The sequence below is a fragment of the Filicampus tigris genome, chromosome 12, assembly GCF_054856515.1.
Source record: "Filicampus tigris isolate MCC_2025a chromosome 12, RoL_Ftig_1.0, whole genome shotgun sequence".
NCBI classification, from domain to species: Eukaryota; Metazoa; Chordata; class Actinopteri; order Syngnathiformes; family Syngnathidae; genus Filicampus; species Filicampus tigris.
Window position 1 is genome coordinate 5,455,205 of NC_141228.1, and position 17,171 is coordinate 5,472,375.

Below are 17,171 nucleotides of genomic sequence, written 5' to 3' on the forward strand. Positions count from 1 at the left end.
GCTTTGGGAAGTTCGCAGATTATTTTGGATTTCTCCAATGAGCCATCAAGCAATTTTTTAAAGGGAAACTATGCAAAAGTCCTTCTTTGTGACACCGGAGTAAATAAAAGTGAGTAAACTGAGTTCATTTTTTAATGCGTTATAAAATTTTAATTAATCTCCTAACTTTGGCAGCCCTGGTTTGAATATAATTCTATTAATCCATTGAGGCAGGTGAATTTTCAGCTGATTTGTTCACCCCCTAGAGTCCACGGCGCCATTAGCATCTAAATATTTTGTCACATGCTCAATTTTTATGTATATTTTTATATATTTTAGTTTTTGTGGTTTCTTCGGAACAAGGGGTGGCTCAACTTGCCGCTATGCTCAATTTATACCAGTCTCCCATATTGTATGTTGGTTTGCTTAAGGCACAAGAAACAAAAACGACATGGAACTTTGTTATAAACTAAAGGCAAATCATTGCAGTCTTAAGTATGGAATTTCAGGCAGATCAATGGGCAAATACTTTTTCATGACAAATGGGAAATGGCGAGAACTTGCCAAATTGCAATTCTATGTGTCAGAAGTATTTTTAAGAGGTACCCTGACCTTGGTGTCCAAGTGCACGTGCAAGAGGGGCAAACTAAGGTAGAAGCACAGTACATAGCTCAGAATAGATCAAATTTTGACTGTTTGAACTTGTGTGCACTTGTATGCCGGTGGGAATGCATGTTCCGGTGGAGAGATCTCTCTCCCTGGAATAGCATCTTTTGAAGAGGGGTGATTCGTGCTGCAGGGTCCGACATTAAGCCTCATTGCGTGGTCGAGCCACTATGAGCCAAGTTACGATGGCCCTGTCAGAACTGGTACTGGATCCATATATTCATGATGTATGATAAGTGTAAATTGAAATGACATATACTTTATAAATAGATTAATTTATAATTCTCCCATACGAATCAACTTTCGAAAAGCTCCTCCTTGAATAGTTCTGAGTGACAAAATATTGACAACTTCATTTTTTTTTTTTTTGTACCTTAGTTTTGATTTTTAATTCATTCAATACCATAGCAGTATATCTTTATTATAAGAAACAATAATGTCGTGACACTTTCATTTATAGAATGAGACACAAGAAATATCAAGTTTAGTGATATTTTAAGTGAGCTGCTCCAGTATATGGCTGCCACATACACATATTTTAGGAATCGATTATATTCTATAGATTATTTTTTCCACCAATTACTCGGCGATCACTGCTTATCCGTGTAGACGCGCTCTGGAGCAAGCTATATGCTCAGCTAAACTCACAAGAGAAGCTTTAACTCCCATCATTTGTGGGGTGACCACACATCCCAGTTTAGCCGGGACAGTCCCGGTTTTTGAGCCTTTCGTCCCGAGTCCCAGTAGATTATTTTGTGCCACTTTTATGCAGGACCCGTCTCGGCGTCCCGTTTTTTTTAGGTGTTCAATAATGATTCGGAGGGATTATCCCACACTGTCGTCATATTTATGAATTAAATACAGTGACATAGACCACACATGTCCATGGAGCGTCAAATCTGTCTGCCCGCGCCTCGATCAAATACACCAAAATCGCGTAACACCATTCTGCTCTACCACTTAGCCCTTCTTATAGGTCGTCTAATTTTTTTTGTCTATTTTCTCACCAAGTTGGCAGGTCGCTGGGGGAGTCTCCAAACCCAGCACAAAAATGAAGATTACACCGAGCGCAGTCTACTTTCCGTGACCAAGTTGCTAAGGGTGACGGGGGAGCGGCAGCTCCGTGCACCGGAGCACCCACACGCTAGACTAGTCACCAAAATTAAAGATGCCACTTTTATGCCAAGCGCATGAGCGCCTGCCTATGAAAATAGGGCCCATCATGTTTTCAGTATATTCTAAAATTTGAGGAATTGGAACACTTCCAATGCTCTTCGAGGGAAGTATTATTGCAAGTAATTTGCATTAGTCTGTCCTAAAACATGTTCATACCCATTCGTGTGTGGATCACACAGGAAAAAGTTTGTGAGCATTATGCTTGAATGGGCGCATTGTACTGGCTCATGATTAAGTGAAAATGTCAACACTGTCTTCTGTACTGCAGTCTTTCACCAATTTCTTTTCCTTTTTCGTTCACCTACATGCACATTCAGTGACTGTACATACTTGTTCTTAAGATAGAAATGAATGTGTGCCAATACCTAATCTGACAAGATGAGGTCAACATCTACAATATATTTCCTTTTCATCTCTGGTGATTCATTGTAGTCCTTTCCCAGAGCACTCCTGTTTGTATGTATTTGAACATTAAGATCATGTTTAACACATGCAGAGCTTTTTACTAAAAAAAAAAAAAAAAACAGATGACGGCACTGAGAATTGCACTGAAAGGAGCAAAAGATGGGTGAGTTTAGAGGCAGCAATCATAGAGAGGTTATTGAAGTGGCTTTTATGTGCATTCTGAGGCACTGAGTGCAAGAGCAGACATGTTGAGGGTGGAACAGAGGAAAATGATCTCCTACCCTCTGCCCTAGTCACCTAATGCTCAAGATAAAAAGATTGCTAGGGTGTGATAAAACCTACATACTGCGGTGACACTAACGTAATTAACAGTTTTTCCATTCATTTCAATGGGAAATATTTCCTCAATTTATGAGTGTTTCAAGTTACAAACGGGCTCACGGAACCAATTAAGTTCGTAGCTAGAGGTTCCACTGTACTTCTTAATGCATGTCTATAATACCAGTGGTTCCCGACCACTTTGCCATGGCAAATTAGTGTGACGTGAGAGATTAGTGTACTGTATATAATTTTCACTTACCGTATGTTCCGGACTATAAGACGCTACTTTTTTCCTAGGTTTTGAACCATGCGGCTTATATAAAGGTGCGTCTATTCTATTCTATTTTTCTTCCACCGCTAGGGGCGCTCTAACAGGAATTACAATAAAATACAATACAATTGCCATTAACAGGATGTGACTGCAGGTGAAGGAGTTCAAAAGGTGAAGGTGTTATGCACTAGTTTATGAATTAGGTGGTATGCGGAAGTACAGCAATAAAAGGTGGACGTTAACTGACAAACTGGAGTGACAGCAAGCAGTGAAATAAAGATAAGTACTGCGTATTTTCTCTTGGTTCTGTTCCGTTTTAATCAAGTTGCTGCCATGTTAAAAGGCACTGTTAGGAAAGAATTTGTTCAGGTACACACATGTACATTTACAGATCAAAATCATTCTGTAAATGCTTCAAATATCTAATTTTTCAACATAGAGAGGTGCGGCTTATATGTTTGTTTTTTTTTCATTATTTTTTTTTAATAGTGGATGCGTCTTATATAAAGGTACGTCGTATAGCCCAGAAAATATAGTAATTATTTTTCCAAAACATATTATTTATTTAGTATACTATATACTATATAATATATATGTCCATCCATCTATGCCAGTGACACATACTGTCAGGCAGAACAATTACATGCACTTCCACTAGATGACAGAAGATACAAAATTACACCTGTTGCCATTCAGTCTTGGCCCAATAAAGGTTTGGAATCACTGCTAACCAATGAGATGGATCGGAGTTATGTGTCGGCAAAATAATCTGCCTAATCTCACAATTTTACCACTCAATCATTAATTTAAGTTTGGATGTGTCAGTCATGTCAGTTTTTGGCATTGCACCGTTTAGTGATGAATTTAAAATTCCTAAAATTCCTGTATTCTACGGTCGCTGACAATGGATTATAAGAGTACTGTAAAATGCATTTTAAATGCTACTTACTTTGAGCTAGGTAGTCTTCTTCTCCAGAGAGTTCTGCAGAGCATACTGACAGGAGCAGGAGAAAGTTCCACCTAAGGGGACACGGAAACACAAATTAGACATTTACATTTCTGTCAATGAAAATGACAGCCTACTGGCAAAGGCTAACTCATGTTCTTTTTTTGTAAAATTATTTTAGAATCCCATGCTCGTGTCATGTTTGCAAGTAATGAATAAGTCTCAAATCTTATTTACCTTTGAGTTTGAAGCAAGTCCCGATTTATCGGATCCCGCCTCGCTATTCTGGTGATATGAGATGATAAAATGAGCCCGTACACGCGGGATCAAATTTACTTCGTAAAGTGGAAATCAACCCAAAAATATTTTTTTCCAGAATATGTTCTATGCAGGCCCACTAGTTGAAATACAGCATTCTGTTTAATATTGCATTTGTGGAAAGTTGTGAAATTAAGCAGCAAAATGCACGCACTTTTAGCCATCTCAGCAGGCAGCCATTTTGTAACTTCTGTCGACCGAAGATGACATCGAAGTTGTTCAGGGCTCAGATAACAACAACCAATCACGGCACATCTGTTTTCTGAAGCAGAGCCATGATTGGTCGTTATCTGAGCCCTGAGCAGCTTCAATGTCACCTTCAGTCGACAGAAGTGACAAAATGGCTAGCTAAAAACGGGTCAATTTCTCATATTGCACAAACGCAATATTAATCAGAGTGTTTAGACTAGTGGGCCTGCATAGAACATATTCTGGAACAAAAATATGTTTGGGTTGACTTCTCCTTTAAACAAGCGCCACATGACATTGTTTTGTTTTGCTCACGTCACTCGAAGTCACATTACGGATGCGCGGCATTCACGTTAGAAGGCACATTTGTTTTTATACTGTGAAAGTCCCAAGTACATAAAATGAGCATATGCAACAAAAAATCTGAATTGGGCATCACACCCTGCAGTGTGAACGTAACCCAATAAAATGCATAACTGACTTGAAACGTCTCGTGAAGTTAATGTAGCTTACCTGTCTTTATAAGGGTTTGTATCGAGGGTTAAAATGAGCTTGTTGTCTCTTAGCTTTGAGTTGTAAACCTTGCTTGTTGCTGTTCTCGTTTCCAAATTTCCCAAATCTCGTTTCCAAAGTTTCCAAATCAAAAGCATCATCCTTCAATGCAAACGTAACAATCTTTACAAGGTATGTATCAAAGCTGGGCAGTCCGTCCCTGGGCCGGACCGGTCGGACCCTCCGGCCCATTTTTGGGGCGGAGGGGTGGGGGGTGAGAAATTTTTTTTAAATGGCTGGACTAAGCATGGCCGGAAGTGGATTTTAGTCCGGCCCGCTAGCCAGCCATCCTGGCACGAAATATGTTGGGGACAGCTGATTTAGCTGACAGACAACATCCCATGAAGACTCAGCTGTGACGATGCACAGAGGCAGAGTCATAATGACAAAAAAATGAAACCCAACTTTAGTTGGCAACAGAGAAATATAATAGCTACATCAAACAAATCATTCTTGGCTCTTCCTGCTTCCTGCAGTGATTACATGGCTCAACAGTCCGTGGCAGCATCAGTTTTCTCAACGGGAGTCTGGCAACACAGATTATACTGCTTCCAACTCATTTTCAATAAGCAGATCTGGTGGGTTTAATAATTTGTGTCAAAGAACTGACGTGAGAGTTCTTTACTGTGATTATTAGGAACAGGCTCTTCACCATGGGTAAAATCAGTCCTCTGTGATGTTTTTTTTTCCACATATAGCACATTGCATGAATGTATGTGAACTATTTGGAATCTCTTTGATTCCTGCAAAAATTGTCATAAAAGGTGACCGAATATCTAGCAAAGTCACAGTACAATGCTTTTCCTTTCCGTAATTGTAACATTTTGTCAGTCTTTTCCATTCTTTTTAAAAATTGTTATATACTTGACATAGGTCCTCCAATCTTTCTGGGATAACTATACCTAATACATCGACAAGTACTTGCATCCACATTACTGGTATTTTACAATTAATTTTAAAGTCTATACCTTTTAGACAACCAATGCATATATATTCTGCAATTCTCATAATCAAGCTTTAACACAGATTGTTGTGAGAAGGTATCCAAGGGGATTATAAGATTTCTTTAAAATAACGTTTTGGACTTAGAAGGAAGCTTGTATCATTGGCATCCATTTAGATTTTAAGACTTATCCAATCTTACTTTAATTTCTAAAAGCAATAAAGGACATCCTTTCTTAACACCTCTTAATACGGGCACCTTCTTTGAAATATGGCCACGTTTTAACCCAATCGGAAAGACACCAAAGTGGAAAAAAAAATACGACTCTTGCAAATGAAATCCAAACCTTTTCCAAGTCAGCAACAAAAAAAACAATCCTTCTCTATTCTCCATATTATAATTTTCAATAATTTCTAAAAACTGTCTAATATCATCACCTATATTTCTACCATATAGAAAAACAGATTTGTCTTAAATGAGGTTCACCAGAACATATCTAAAATGCAATGCTATACAGAGCCAAGTTTTAACGTTGCTTTCAAAAGGGGTTTGCGTGGCATTTATGACATACTTCAGCGTACTCTCAACATTCAGACTAAATCAATCACGCTGACAGTCATTTCTACCATGGAAGCTGCTGACACAACGCGCAGTGGCTCCTGGCAACTTGCGGGTGTGGGATGACGACTGGAAAAAAACTGTCTTTGCTATGTCCCCGTGAGACAAACGAGAGTCCCATCACTCACAGTCTGTTTCTTAAGCTTCCACTTGCTTGTTATTTGAGTGCGACAGTGGCATGAGTGCTGCCCTACAAATGTCTCACTTTCACTGTCTCAGAGAAGCAACGCTAAAGATACAAGAGTTTGCGTGGCCCTATTCGGCAGAGAGCCTCCGACGGGCAGGCTTGTTTGTTTTCCTTACGGGATGGGAAAGAGATGCTTGAGCAGAAAGAGATGAGGAGAGGGAAATTGTTGAATGGAAATGCATGTAATTGCAAAAACACACGATAAGCTGTTCTTCATCAAGAATGTAGTCTGGCATCCATGTCCCGGAACACAGACACTCAATCCAAAGGATGAAAAGACAATCATTTTATCTGCTGAGAGGGGAGTGAAAAAAGGACAATTCTTTTTGTTCTAAAATATTTGGTTATTCATATTAGAGTTCAAATGGGAACGAAAGCTAAATATAACTTAAGCATTCCCTTTTGGGCTGTCAAAGGGGGACCATCTGATGCTGATTCAGACAACTTTTTTTCTGTCGTCACTGTTAGAGCTATTTAAAGGGCAAGTCAACCCAAACATATTTTTTCAAGAATATGTTCTATGTAGGCCCACTAATTGAAACAAGACAACATGATTAATATGAAATATGAGGTAAGCAGCAAAACCCACCCGTTTTTAGCCATTTCAGGGGGCGGCAATGTTGTCACTTCTGTCGACTGAAAATGACATCACAGACCCTCAAGGCTGGGATAACGACAAATCACGGCTCACCTGTTTTCTGAAGCTGAGCTATGATTGCATACCTGTCAACCCCGGGCTGTGCTGAATCTTTTGCCCGTACATTTATGTATATAATCTTACACAGTATCTATTTTTAATCTTACACAGTATTTATCGCTCAGCAGGAGAGGTGGAGGAAACGGAACGGATATTTCTATATAGAATCATACACAATGTTTATCGCTCAACGGGGGGGCGGGGATGTTAGGGGGGAACTTTCCTCTTGAAAGTCGGCCTAATTTTGCAGTCGGAATCGCTAACGGACGCTCCGGATTAGAGCCGAAAAGGGTAAGACGAGATCAGTCTAGCAAAAAACGAGTTTTTAATTTATTTTTTTTTCCCCGTACATAAATTGTTATACGGTGTACACAATTTGAAATGATCAAAAAACGATCGAACTAGAAATCAAAATGGGAACTGTTCTTTGATTTTATGAATTAGCTGTATTCGCCAAAATGCGGAATAACAAATCAGGTGAGTTGCAGCTCAATTAAGTTAAAATAAATTAATATAAATTCAACCCGAAATTATTATAAAACTGAAGCGATTCTACTTACTAATACATTCTTTCCAGTACTTGCACTGAAAGGAAGACAAAGCTCCCCAAACACAGTTCTGTTGACTGAGAGAAATACCACTATGAGGGGAGTGGGTGTCACGTCAAGACTATAAATAATCACAACTTAGAACAAGCCCACGCCACTGAATCCTTACACAGTAAAAGTAATGTGTCTTTTTTCCAACAATTGAGCTTGGATCCTCAACAACGGTTTATTCAGCCTAGCACAAGACAGAGAGGTACTTGAATTAACTTGTCAAAGGAGCAAAATTCCATTTACAACTACCATAAGGAAAAAGAAATGTACAGTACTTCTTAAATTTGCGATCATTTCTCAAGTGAATGCAGACACTCACAATATGTACATACGTCTAACTTGGCCTACCACGTACCATGACATCATTAGCGACAACAAAGTATGAAAAGCTGTTAATCTATCCAAACAATTTCAAATTGTTGAATATCTTTCAGGTGTATGGGAGAGGTATACAAAAGCAGTAGATGTGTACTCTTGAATTCTTCAAAAGTGTAGCACTAGCTCATTTTTCTGAGTTTGGGACAATGGAGAGCTTATCTAACCTCTATACACAAGCTTAGGTTTAGTAACATATGTCATAACAAGCCACCACAAGCTATCTAGTACAATACAATACAATACAATACAATGTTATTTATATTGGGCATTTCATAACAGCCAGAGCTATAACAAAGCACTTTACATACAATACAATATGATAAAAAGGCCATAACAGTTCAACAAATTCAACTACAATTCCGATTATTACACTCTCCAAGATTACAAAATTGACATAATCGTAAAAAAATGATTATTAATATGCATCTATATCCAAGGCACTATGTTTGTTTACACAAGGAAATCATAGCTGAATTTATACATTTGCACCTTTTATTTCATAATAACTAATTTTATTTTTAAAATGTGTCTTTATATTTTTACGTTTAAAAATATTTTGTATCAAAAAATAAATGATCGTTTGAATAATCGTTATTACCAAAATAATCGTGATTAATATTTTTTTCATAATCGAGCAGCCCTATTAGCTAGCAGTGTAAAATGAAATACAGCCAATCATTAATATAGTGTAACATTTGTTTCATGTAGTTACTTGATTTTAGTGTTCAAAGCAGCTTCAATGAATAATGTGTTTTTTGCCGTGGGCCGTCTTTCCAATTACTTGGGCTGTATTTTTCTGCCCAGAGTAAGTCTGGTGTGAGGCACAGTGTACATCTGGGAAGGGGAGGACTAGACTAAGTTTTGGTATTTTCGTACGTCGGTGAAGCATGGTGCATTTTAAAAAGGCTGTTTTATGCCATTGTGGGCATGACACAGCCAACTTGTTTCGCCACATTTGAAGCTACTACTCTCATTCCCTTTACATGCCATACGAGGAGAGGATAGTCCTTGACATGGCGGAAGAAGACGGAAGAATGGCGGAAGAAGTCTTCTTTCAGCCACTACATTGTCAGGTACGTTGGGCACATGTCAAAGGAATGCTCAGCATTGGGTAGAGATGAACTAAATTCCCAAAAAAGTACACCGAGACTTGCATTGGCATGAAAATAAACATACACCAGTTTTTACACTTGACTGCAGTTTTGCTTTCTACGAATATAGACCCCCTTGTCTTCCCTTTAAGCCACCATTAAAGTTTTTAATTTTAGCAATGCGATTAAAACCATATACTGTACAGTGCCTGCCTTGAGATATAGGTTTTAATGTGTTCCGTCGTGACCATGCTCAGAACTCAAAACACTCATATGTCAAATCGCGTTGAAGTGACTTCAAGCTTTTTATTTGGCACAGTTTTTATACTGGTTTGCCCTTTCTAATGCAACCCACCCATTTTCATCTTTCTCGCCTACTGTACTTATAAAAACATACAGTGATCGAATATTCAAATACAGTTTGAAAATTGGCCATTTCAGCATCATTATTAATGCTGCTCCTTCTGGTGTGTGAGCCTTGGTCACCTTTGGACAGTATAATACAGACATACAGATACACATGGATATGGTCATAGCTCCTCATTAAGTTGTAGTAATATTTGTCATTTCTTGCAGAGGATATGGAATGTGTGCCTGTGACAGTAGACATTGAATGTCTACTAGTGGCGCACCACCCTTTGTGTTCAATACCCGGAGGTTTAAGGGATTTATAACGCTGTGATACCGTTGCTATTCTTTAGCCCATTAAACTGCTTGAAGCATCTTTTTTGAAGAATTGTTCACTAATTACGTCTGTCTGCCAAACTGCTGCTTGTTGTGAAGTAAGTTGAGTTCGCAGCCATTATGTGAGATGTGTCTCAGATGTTTGCTTGTAAGTCAAAGCAAAAACCAAGTATATCTAATAGAATTCACTAGAGTGCAGCAAAAAATGAAAAATGTCATTAGAACAGCAACACTCAGGGTATGTGTACCATTACCGCATGGTTATCTTCGAAATCGCAACCAGAAACAACAAGTAACTGATCCGTAGCCAATATGTGTCATTTATGTGTTTTCACATTAACAGCAGACTGCTGATGCTGGTGTATAATGACTTGGTATTGTGGAAGCACTAATGGCCAACATATTTCTCAATTTTCTTTTGCAATGTTTGTTATACTTGTAATGGCTGAGTTCAAAACTATGCCCCATCAACTATTACACTAAATATTTGACAGGACATTTTCTGTCATCTATAGTATAGTAGTTCATCCTCGAGCCACGTGGTAAGTGTTGACGTTCTCTCTTTAGATTGGTGACTGGAGTCAAGAGGTCAGTGCAGGCCAGAGTAAAGATTGACTCAGTCCACAAGACAGCAAGCAGACAAAGGGTTGTGAGTAAACTTACAGAGGTCTTTATTTGTTTACCCTTTTACTTTTTGGGGTGGACTTGCAGATGTTAGAAGCCTTAAATAGAGTCACAGAAATAGACCAAATAGACGCCAGTGCGCAGAAAGTGAATATACCGTGGTACAGGCAGCAAAAGGGTGTTCAAGCTGTGATCTTTGAATGCATGATTTAGCAAGGACCACTGGGTCATCTTAGTGTTCATTTTAATCTTAAAAGAGTGTTAAATACACCTTTATACATTTTTACCAGGATATTTTTTATTAAAAGAATGAGTGAAAAAACAAAGTCTTTTCTCAGCAAGTAACGTACTATTTCATTCACGTATTCATTGCTAACAGGTGATGACTAAGCATGAGACACAAACATCTAAATGTCAATGTGACTTCATCATTGAACTGAGGTCTGCACTGAGGTCTACGTCACATAGTGTTAGCGCTCAAATAGTTATTTCCTAACAAAACACTATCTCGTATTTTTAACTCAAAAATTTTAAAGAGGGAATCAACCCAGACATATTTTTTTCAAGAATATGTCTCCAGCAGGCCCACTAGATGAAACACTGCATTCTGATTAATATTGTGGAATATGAGTTAAACCGCAAAATCCACCCGTTTTTAGCCATCTCAGGGGGCGGCCATTTTGTCATTTCTGTTGACTGAAAATGACATCACCACTACCCAGAGCTCAGGTAACGACCAATCATGGCTCGGCTTGAGAAAACAGGTGAGCTGTGATTGGTGATTTGTGATGTCATTTTCAGTCGACAGAAATGACAAAATGGCCGCCCCCAGAGATTGCTAAAAACAAGTGGATTAACTCTTATTCCACAAACGCAATATTCATCAGAATGTCTTGTTTCAACTAGTGGGCTTGCATAGAACATATTGTAGAAAAAAATATGTTTGGGTCGACTTCATCTTTAATAATGTTTTCTCTTTTCAGAAAGAGACGATGCTTCACTACAGAATGAAACAAACCCAAATCACAATCCTTTTTAACCTGAATTTAAAAGCCTTTAAACTTGTTGCTGATTTTACATCTGTTGACAGATTTATTCCAGTTGCATACAGCATAACATTTCTGTATGTTATTAAAATATATTATATTGTAAAATGTATATAGCATAATATGGCTAAATGCTGCTTGACCATGTTTGCTCTGAATTAAGTGGCACATACTTGATTGCTTGGTGAAGATGTCAACTCAGTGGGGGTGGGGGGTTTTGTGTTTGCCTGTGTGTCCACTGCACGCACCACAAACACAGATCTGTTCACTAATTGACATGGGTAATTTGGCAGTTTGGTGATGAAGTGCTACTCCGCAAGGAAAATACAATTCATACAGTCCTTGTGGGGACTCCTTCGCAGTTCACACTTGCTTTTTTAAATTTGGGGCTCAGCCACCCCAAGCTATACCGTGACTCATCATTATAACAAAATCCAAACTCAACATTGGACTTGTAATTAGAGATAGACCGATATGTTTTTTTCAGGGCCGATCCCGATTATTAGTAGTCAAGGAGGCCAATATTTGGAGCCAATATTCATTTTCAGTAAAAAAGGAAAATACTGGCATCAAAATTTAAAAAATAACATAAAACTCTGAATTTTGTTTAATCGTCTTTCAGCATATGTTTATTAAACATTTTTCCAGATTTGCATCATATTTATTGATTTTATTATTATTATAAATGTTTGCCAATATATGTCTTGGTTGTAAAATTGTAATAAAAAGGGAATTCCCAGGGTCATCATTATGTCTTCAAAAGTTAAATGAAAACTTAAACGATGGCTCCCTACAGTTTACTACAGAAAATATAGTTCTCCAAAATTTCTAAATGACATGAATCATAAAATTTGTGTTACCAGGGTCAGAGGAGTCTCTTAAATGAAAATTTAAATAAATAGTTCCTTGAAGTTAACACACTTTTAAATGGATTTATTATCGGCCATCAGATTTTTAAAAAAGGCCGATATGCAGAATATTGGCGCTGATAATCGGTCTATCTCTACTTGCAATATATTGGGCAGGGTGACTCATTTTTTTAACACTGGGTTGCCCCCTTAAAACAGGCTAATTTTATCACAACAAAAATAGTATATCATGCATATCATCCTTGGGCTGTTTTGATGAAAGCATGTCACAGGCATAATATTCAGACACCGGTGAACAGCTTTTACGGTGTATAAAAAAAATGTACAATGCATCATTTAAAAAACAAAACAGAATCCCTTAATTGCCTTGCACGAGGACTTTCAATTTAAACTCTGAGGATGTCTGAGTGCAGATCACATTGAGCCTGCATCTTGCCATACAGGCTGAGAAACTGACACCACTATTCAGCGTCAAATTGGCCAAAGTTGACACATTTTAAACTATGCAAGAACATCATCATCACCAGTGCACATGCTCCACTTGACCTAGAGCAATGAAGTCAATTAAGAGTGGTTGTAAGAGGTCCTGCCTAAACGGAAGCTGTGTTGTGCCATTGACACCAAAGGAGCAACAATGCTGCAAAGCAGTGGCTGAGTGTCTAAAGCTCTGGAGCCAGTAAACCAGTGATGCATGCACACTAAACTCTAAATTCAAAGGACGCTGCTTGGTCAACTCACTTCTCATTTTCACTCAGGAGCAAAAACAAGAATTGTGATCATTTCAAGTCCACTGAAATGTCAAGAGGTAATCTTCCCCGTGCTGGGAGAGCACGGAGAGTTGAAGTCGCACATTGTAAAACCCCTTTTGCTCACATCTGCAGAGAATTCATGACAGAGTATTGACCATTTGGAATCCAAAAACAATGCAGTTCCAGACATTGCTAGGAGCACTCTCAGTTAAATATGAAAAGGAGATCTTGGTCTCTTCCGGATGTCGACAATAATGCACACTCCTGTGATGACTGTTCAAGAAAGAGTTTTACTGCTCTTCTTTTTTACAACTCTTCTTTTAAATCCCCTATTACTGGCATGCTGAATAAGCAGTTTTTCTTCAAAGCATGCGCATGGCCCTCTGCAAGAGTTTGCCAAGGCATTTTCTGTATCATATTGAAGTGTTTCTAATATTTTACCTATAGTCTACGTGTATAAATGCAACATCATCAAGTGGGGTCATTAGAACCACTGTGAGCACTGATACCTCACGATTTTAAAATACTGCAACAGCTGTAGGAGCTCCAGAGTATCTAAACGAATGAACGGTTTAGTCCGTCGTTAAACCGAGTCTTGTAAGTGCATGAAGTTGAACTATGTTCAGTCAATTGGCAGCCTTTCAGGGAAAGACGCCAACAAACGAGCAGAATAATGTTTCCAATTACACGAGCACAAACCATAAGCCTGTCGCGTCGACACTTTCCAAACGCACATAACGTGACATCTGCATGCTCGTTCATAAGCCAAAGCACACTTACGTTGCTGCCGCGGAAACGTGTCCACTCCTTGTCCGTTGAGCTCCTAAATGCATTTGTATGCATTTGTCCAGGCAGCAGAAATCTGGGTGAAAACAGAATCACACTCGAAAGGAGACCTGCTCATGGGCTAACCCTTTGGAAGCAGCCAAGGGAAGCTTCAGGTTGGTCGGAGGAGTAATGTTACGGCCACCTCAGAGATCCCTCATCGTGTGATAGTCCACAAGAGAGCTCTCCTGCCTCTCTGCCGGCTCCCTTCTGAACCAAAGCGCTCTTGCCGCGCGCACTCAACCGAACTGTTTCTATATCCAAACTGGAGACGCACAGTGGTTGCACATACACACACACACTAACACGCGCGCGCGGTGGGTCCGACTGTCGATGTGTTTGTTCCCTTTGCGTTCTTGGGAGCATCCGACGCCTTTGAGAGGCTTCTTCTCCACAGGCTGTGCGCTGCGTCTTTACCTCCGGGCGGTGGTTTGCGCTATGTGCCTTGACTTGCACTGATGAGACAGCATTCAGCCCAACACAACTCCTACCTACCAGCTGCTGGTGTTGAATTTCACCAAGTTCTGCCTCGTGACATCACGGATAGAATTTTGGCATGTGCGCACCATAGACAGAATTTTGACATGCGCATGTGTGGACTCTATGAAGGCACATATATCATATATACGTGGAGCTGTTGGTTTATTGTCTCCGGGGTAAACAGACTTCTAAAAGTGCTAGCTCCGCAATTGTTTTTAAAGCAGCACTGGGCAAGAATTCGACCTTAATAAAAAAAAAATTCACAACTCTTTTCATGAAACATTGACTTACAAGCAGTTGAATGGGATTTTTGTCATGCCTTGGTTGGATCTGTATCGTTTTTACTGGCACTAAGCAACTTGGAGGAGCATGGGAAAAAAAAATACAAATGTCCTGAATTGCATTACGGCATACTCACTTCCTCCTTTCGCTATAAGGACAGAAGTCGAGTCGAACGTCTAGGCGCTATTACTGGTGTCATGGCAGAAGCCCCAAAACAAACAAAAAACAAAAGTATTGTTTAAACAAAATTAGATTCACTACCTCATCGCTATTCATCTTTAACACAGCCACTGGAAATAGAAATGTAATTCAGTCCAACTTGCAGGCCAGCGAGAGCTCAGGATTTCACAACACTACGCGCTGGCGCGCATGGGAAATGTGGTTGACGTTTGTCAAAACCCTACCGCTTTTGTCCACATGGCGCCGCCATAATCAACAAACTGACATATGACACAGTGTTGCTTTAAACAATTCACTTCACTGTGTTGGGGATTTTGTACATTGGGTCTGAAGCCTTAAAGGAAGTGTTGGCTATCCTTTAATAATGGTTTGTGTTTTTAAGATGAAAAATAGTTTTCTTTCAATTAATATAAAATGACCATGAATATTTTTTTTTTCCACACATACAATATTCATAAAAAGTTTTGGGGAAAAAAATTTCTCCCCATTCCTGCATGGATTTTCTCCAGGCACTCCGGTCCTCCCACATTTAAAAAACATTCATAATAGGTTAATTGAAGACTATATTTTCCGTAGGTGCAAATGTGAATGGTTGTTCTTCTATTTGGGCCCTGGGATTGGTTGGAGACCAGTTCAGAGTGTAACCTGCCTGTGGCCCAATGATGGCTGGGACAAGGTCCAGTCTGCCCTCTTGTGCCCTGGGCAGTTTGGCAGTTATGTCTTCTTGTCTTGCCAGTGCCCCGAAAGTAGACTAGTTTCTGTCTATTTACCTACAGTATAGTATAGATCAAGTTGTTGCTTACTATACAGCCCTAAAACCATATTCTTTCCAGTATGCTTAAGATAACTCTGGGAACTCTTGACTTCAGAGTTCCAAAACACATGTTTTCTGTTCACTGATTCTAAATTGCCTGTAGTTGTGAATTTAAGTGTGAATAGTTATCTGCCTCTATTTCACAGGTGCAAACTCAAGGCCCGGGGGCAAAATCCGGCCTGCCACATTATTCTATGTGGCCCGCGAAGGCAAATAATGTGCCTTGACTTAATGTTTCTTGCTAAAATGCCCAAATTGTAAATTGTCTTGAATTGTAATAACCTTCATCTATTGCAAGCTTTTACACGTTTAAAATAAATGAATAAATGACATTTGCCTGGCTTTTCATTTTTAAAACTAATTATCCATCAATTTGTTGTGAACAGGCAATAATATGAGGTAATCATATATTTCAAGTAGGCCTATATGGGTTTACAATCATAACGGCTCTCCGAGGGAAACCAAAATCACGATGTAGCCCACAACAAAAAGAAATTTGACACTTGATACTTGTTTGTATATACTGTAGGTTCCATCCATCCATTATCTGAACCACATATCCTCACAAGGGTCACAGATGCGCTAGAGCCTATCCCAGCTGTCTTTGGGCAGTAGGTGGAGCACACCATGAACTGTTCACCAGCTAATCGCAGGGCACACACAGACAAACAACCAACACTCACAATTACACCTATGGATAATTTAGTGTTTAATTAACCTACCATGCATTTTTTGGGAATGTGGGAGGAAACCAGAATACCAAGAGAAAACCTACAAGGGCACGGGGGAAAACATGCAAACCCCACACAGGAGGGCCAGAGCCTGGATTCAAATCCACCACCTCTGCCCCGAGAGGCGGATGTGCTAACCAGTCGGCCGCCATGCATGCCACCTATACTTTAGGTTTATGAGCCTTATTGTTTAGTCATGTACTAACCGAGCACCACGATTTGACCGCCTTTTCTCAATCAAACAGGCTGTGACCCACTTCCACTGTTCCAGCTTCAGATGAGCACATCAGCTCAAAACAAACAGAGCTCTGTGGCTCCCTGAGCTGCCCATCCCACTCCACCTACGCACCCCACTTCCCTTTTCCTAATGATTGTAGCCTCCCCCAGCTCACTGAACAGACATGAATTGCATAGAAACTCTGGGACGCTACTGGGAGACAGAGAGGACTTCAATACAGTACTACACAGTAAAATGATAGTTTCGATAATGGCCTTTGATGCCTTAATAAGGAGTAATATACTAGAGGTCAAATGGACATGGAAACTCCAAG

General features: G+C 39.5%; 1 protein-coding gene across 1 annotated transcript in view; it reads right to left on the reverse strand.

Annotated features, from left to right (window-relative positions):
• Positions 1–14,679, reverse strand: part of col24a1 (collagen type XXIV alpha 1) — a 116,243-nt gene extending 101,564 nt beyond the window's left edge. The window contains exons 1-2 of the mRNA XM_086047753.1: positions 14,089–14,679; positions 3,768–3,838 (exon numbers count right to left, since the gene is read on the reverse strand). Coding sequence (XP_085903879.1) covers positions 3,768–3,838; positions 14,089–14,141 — 124 coding nt within the window. The 5' untranslated portion in view covers positions 14,142–14,679. The remainder of the gene's footprint in view (positions 1–3,767; positions 3,839–14,088) is intronic.
• Between the last annotated feature and the right edge of the window lie 2,492 nt (positions 14,680–17,171).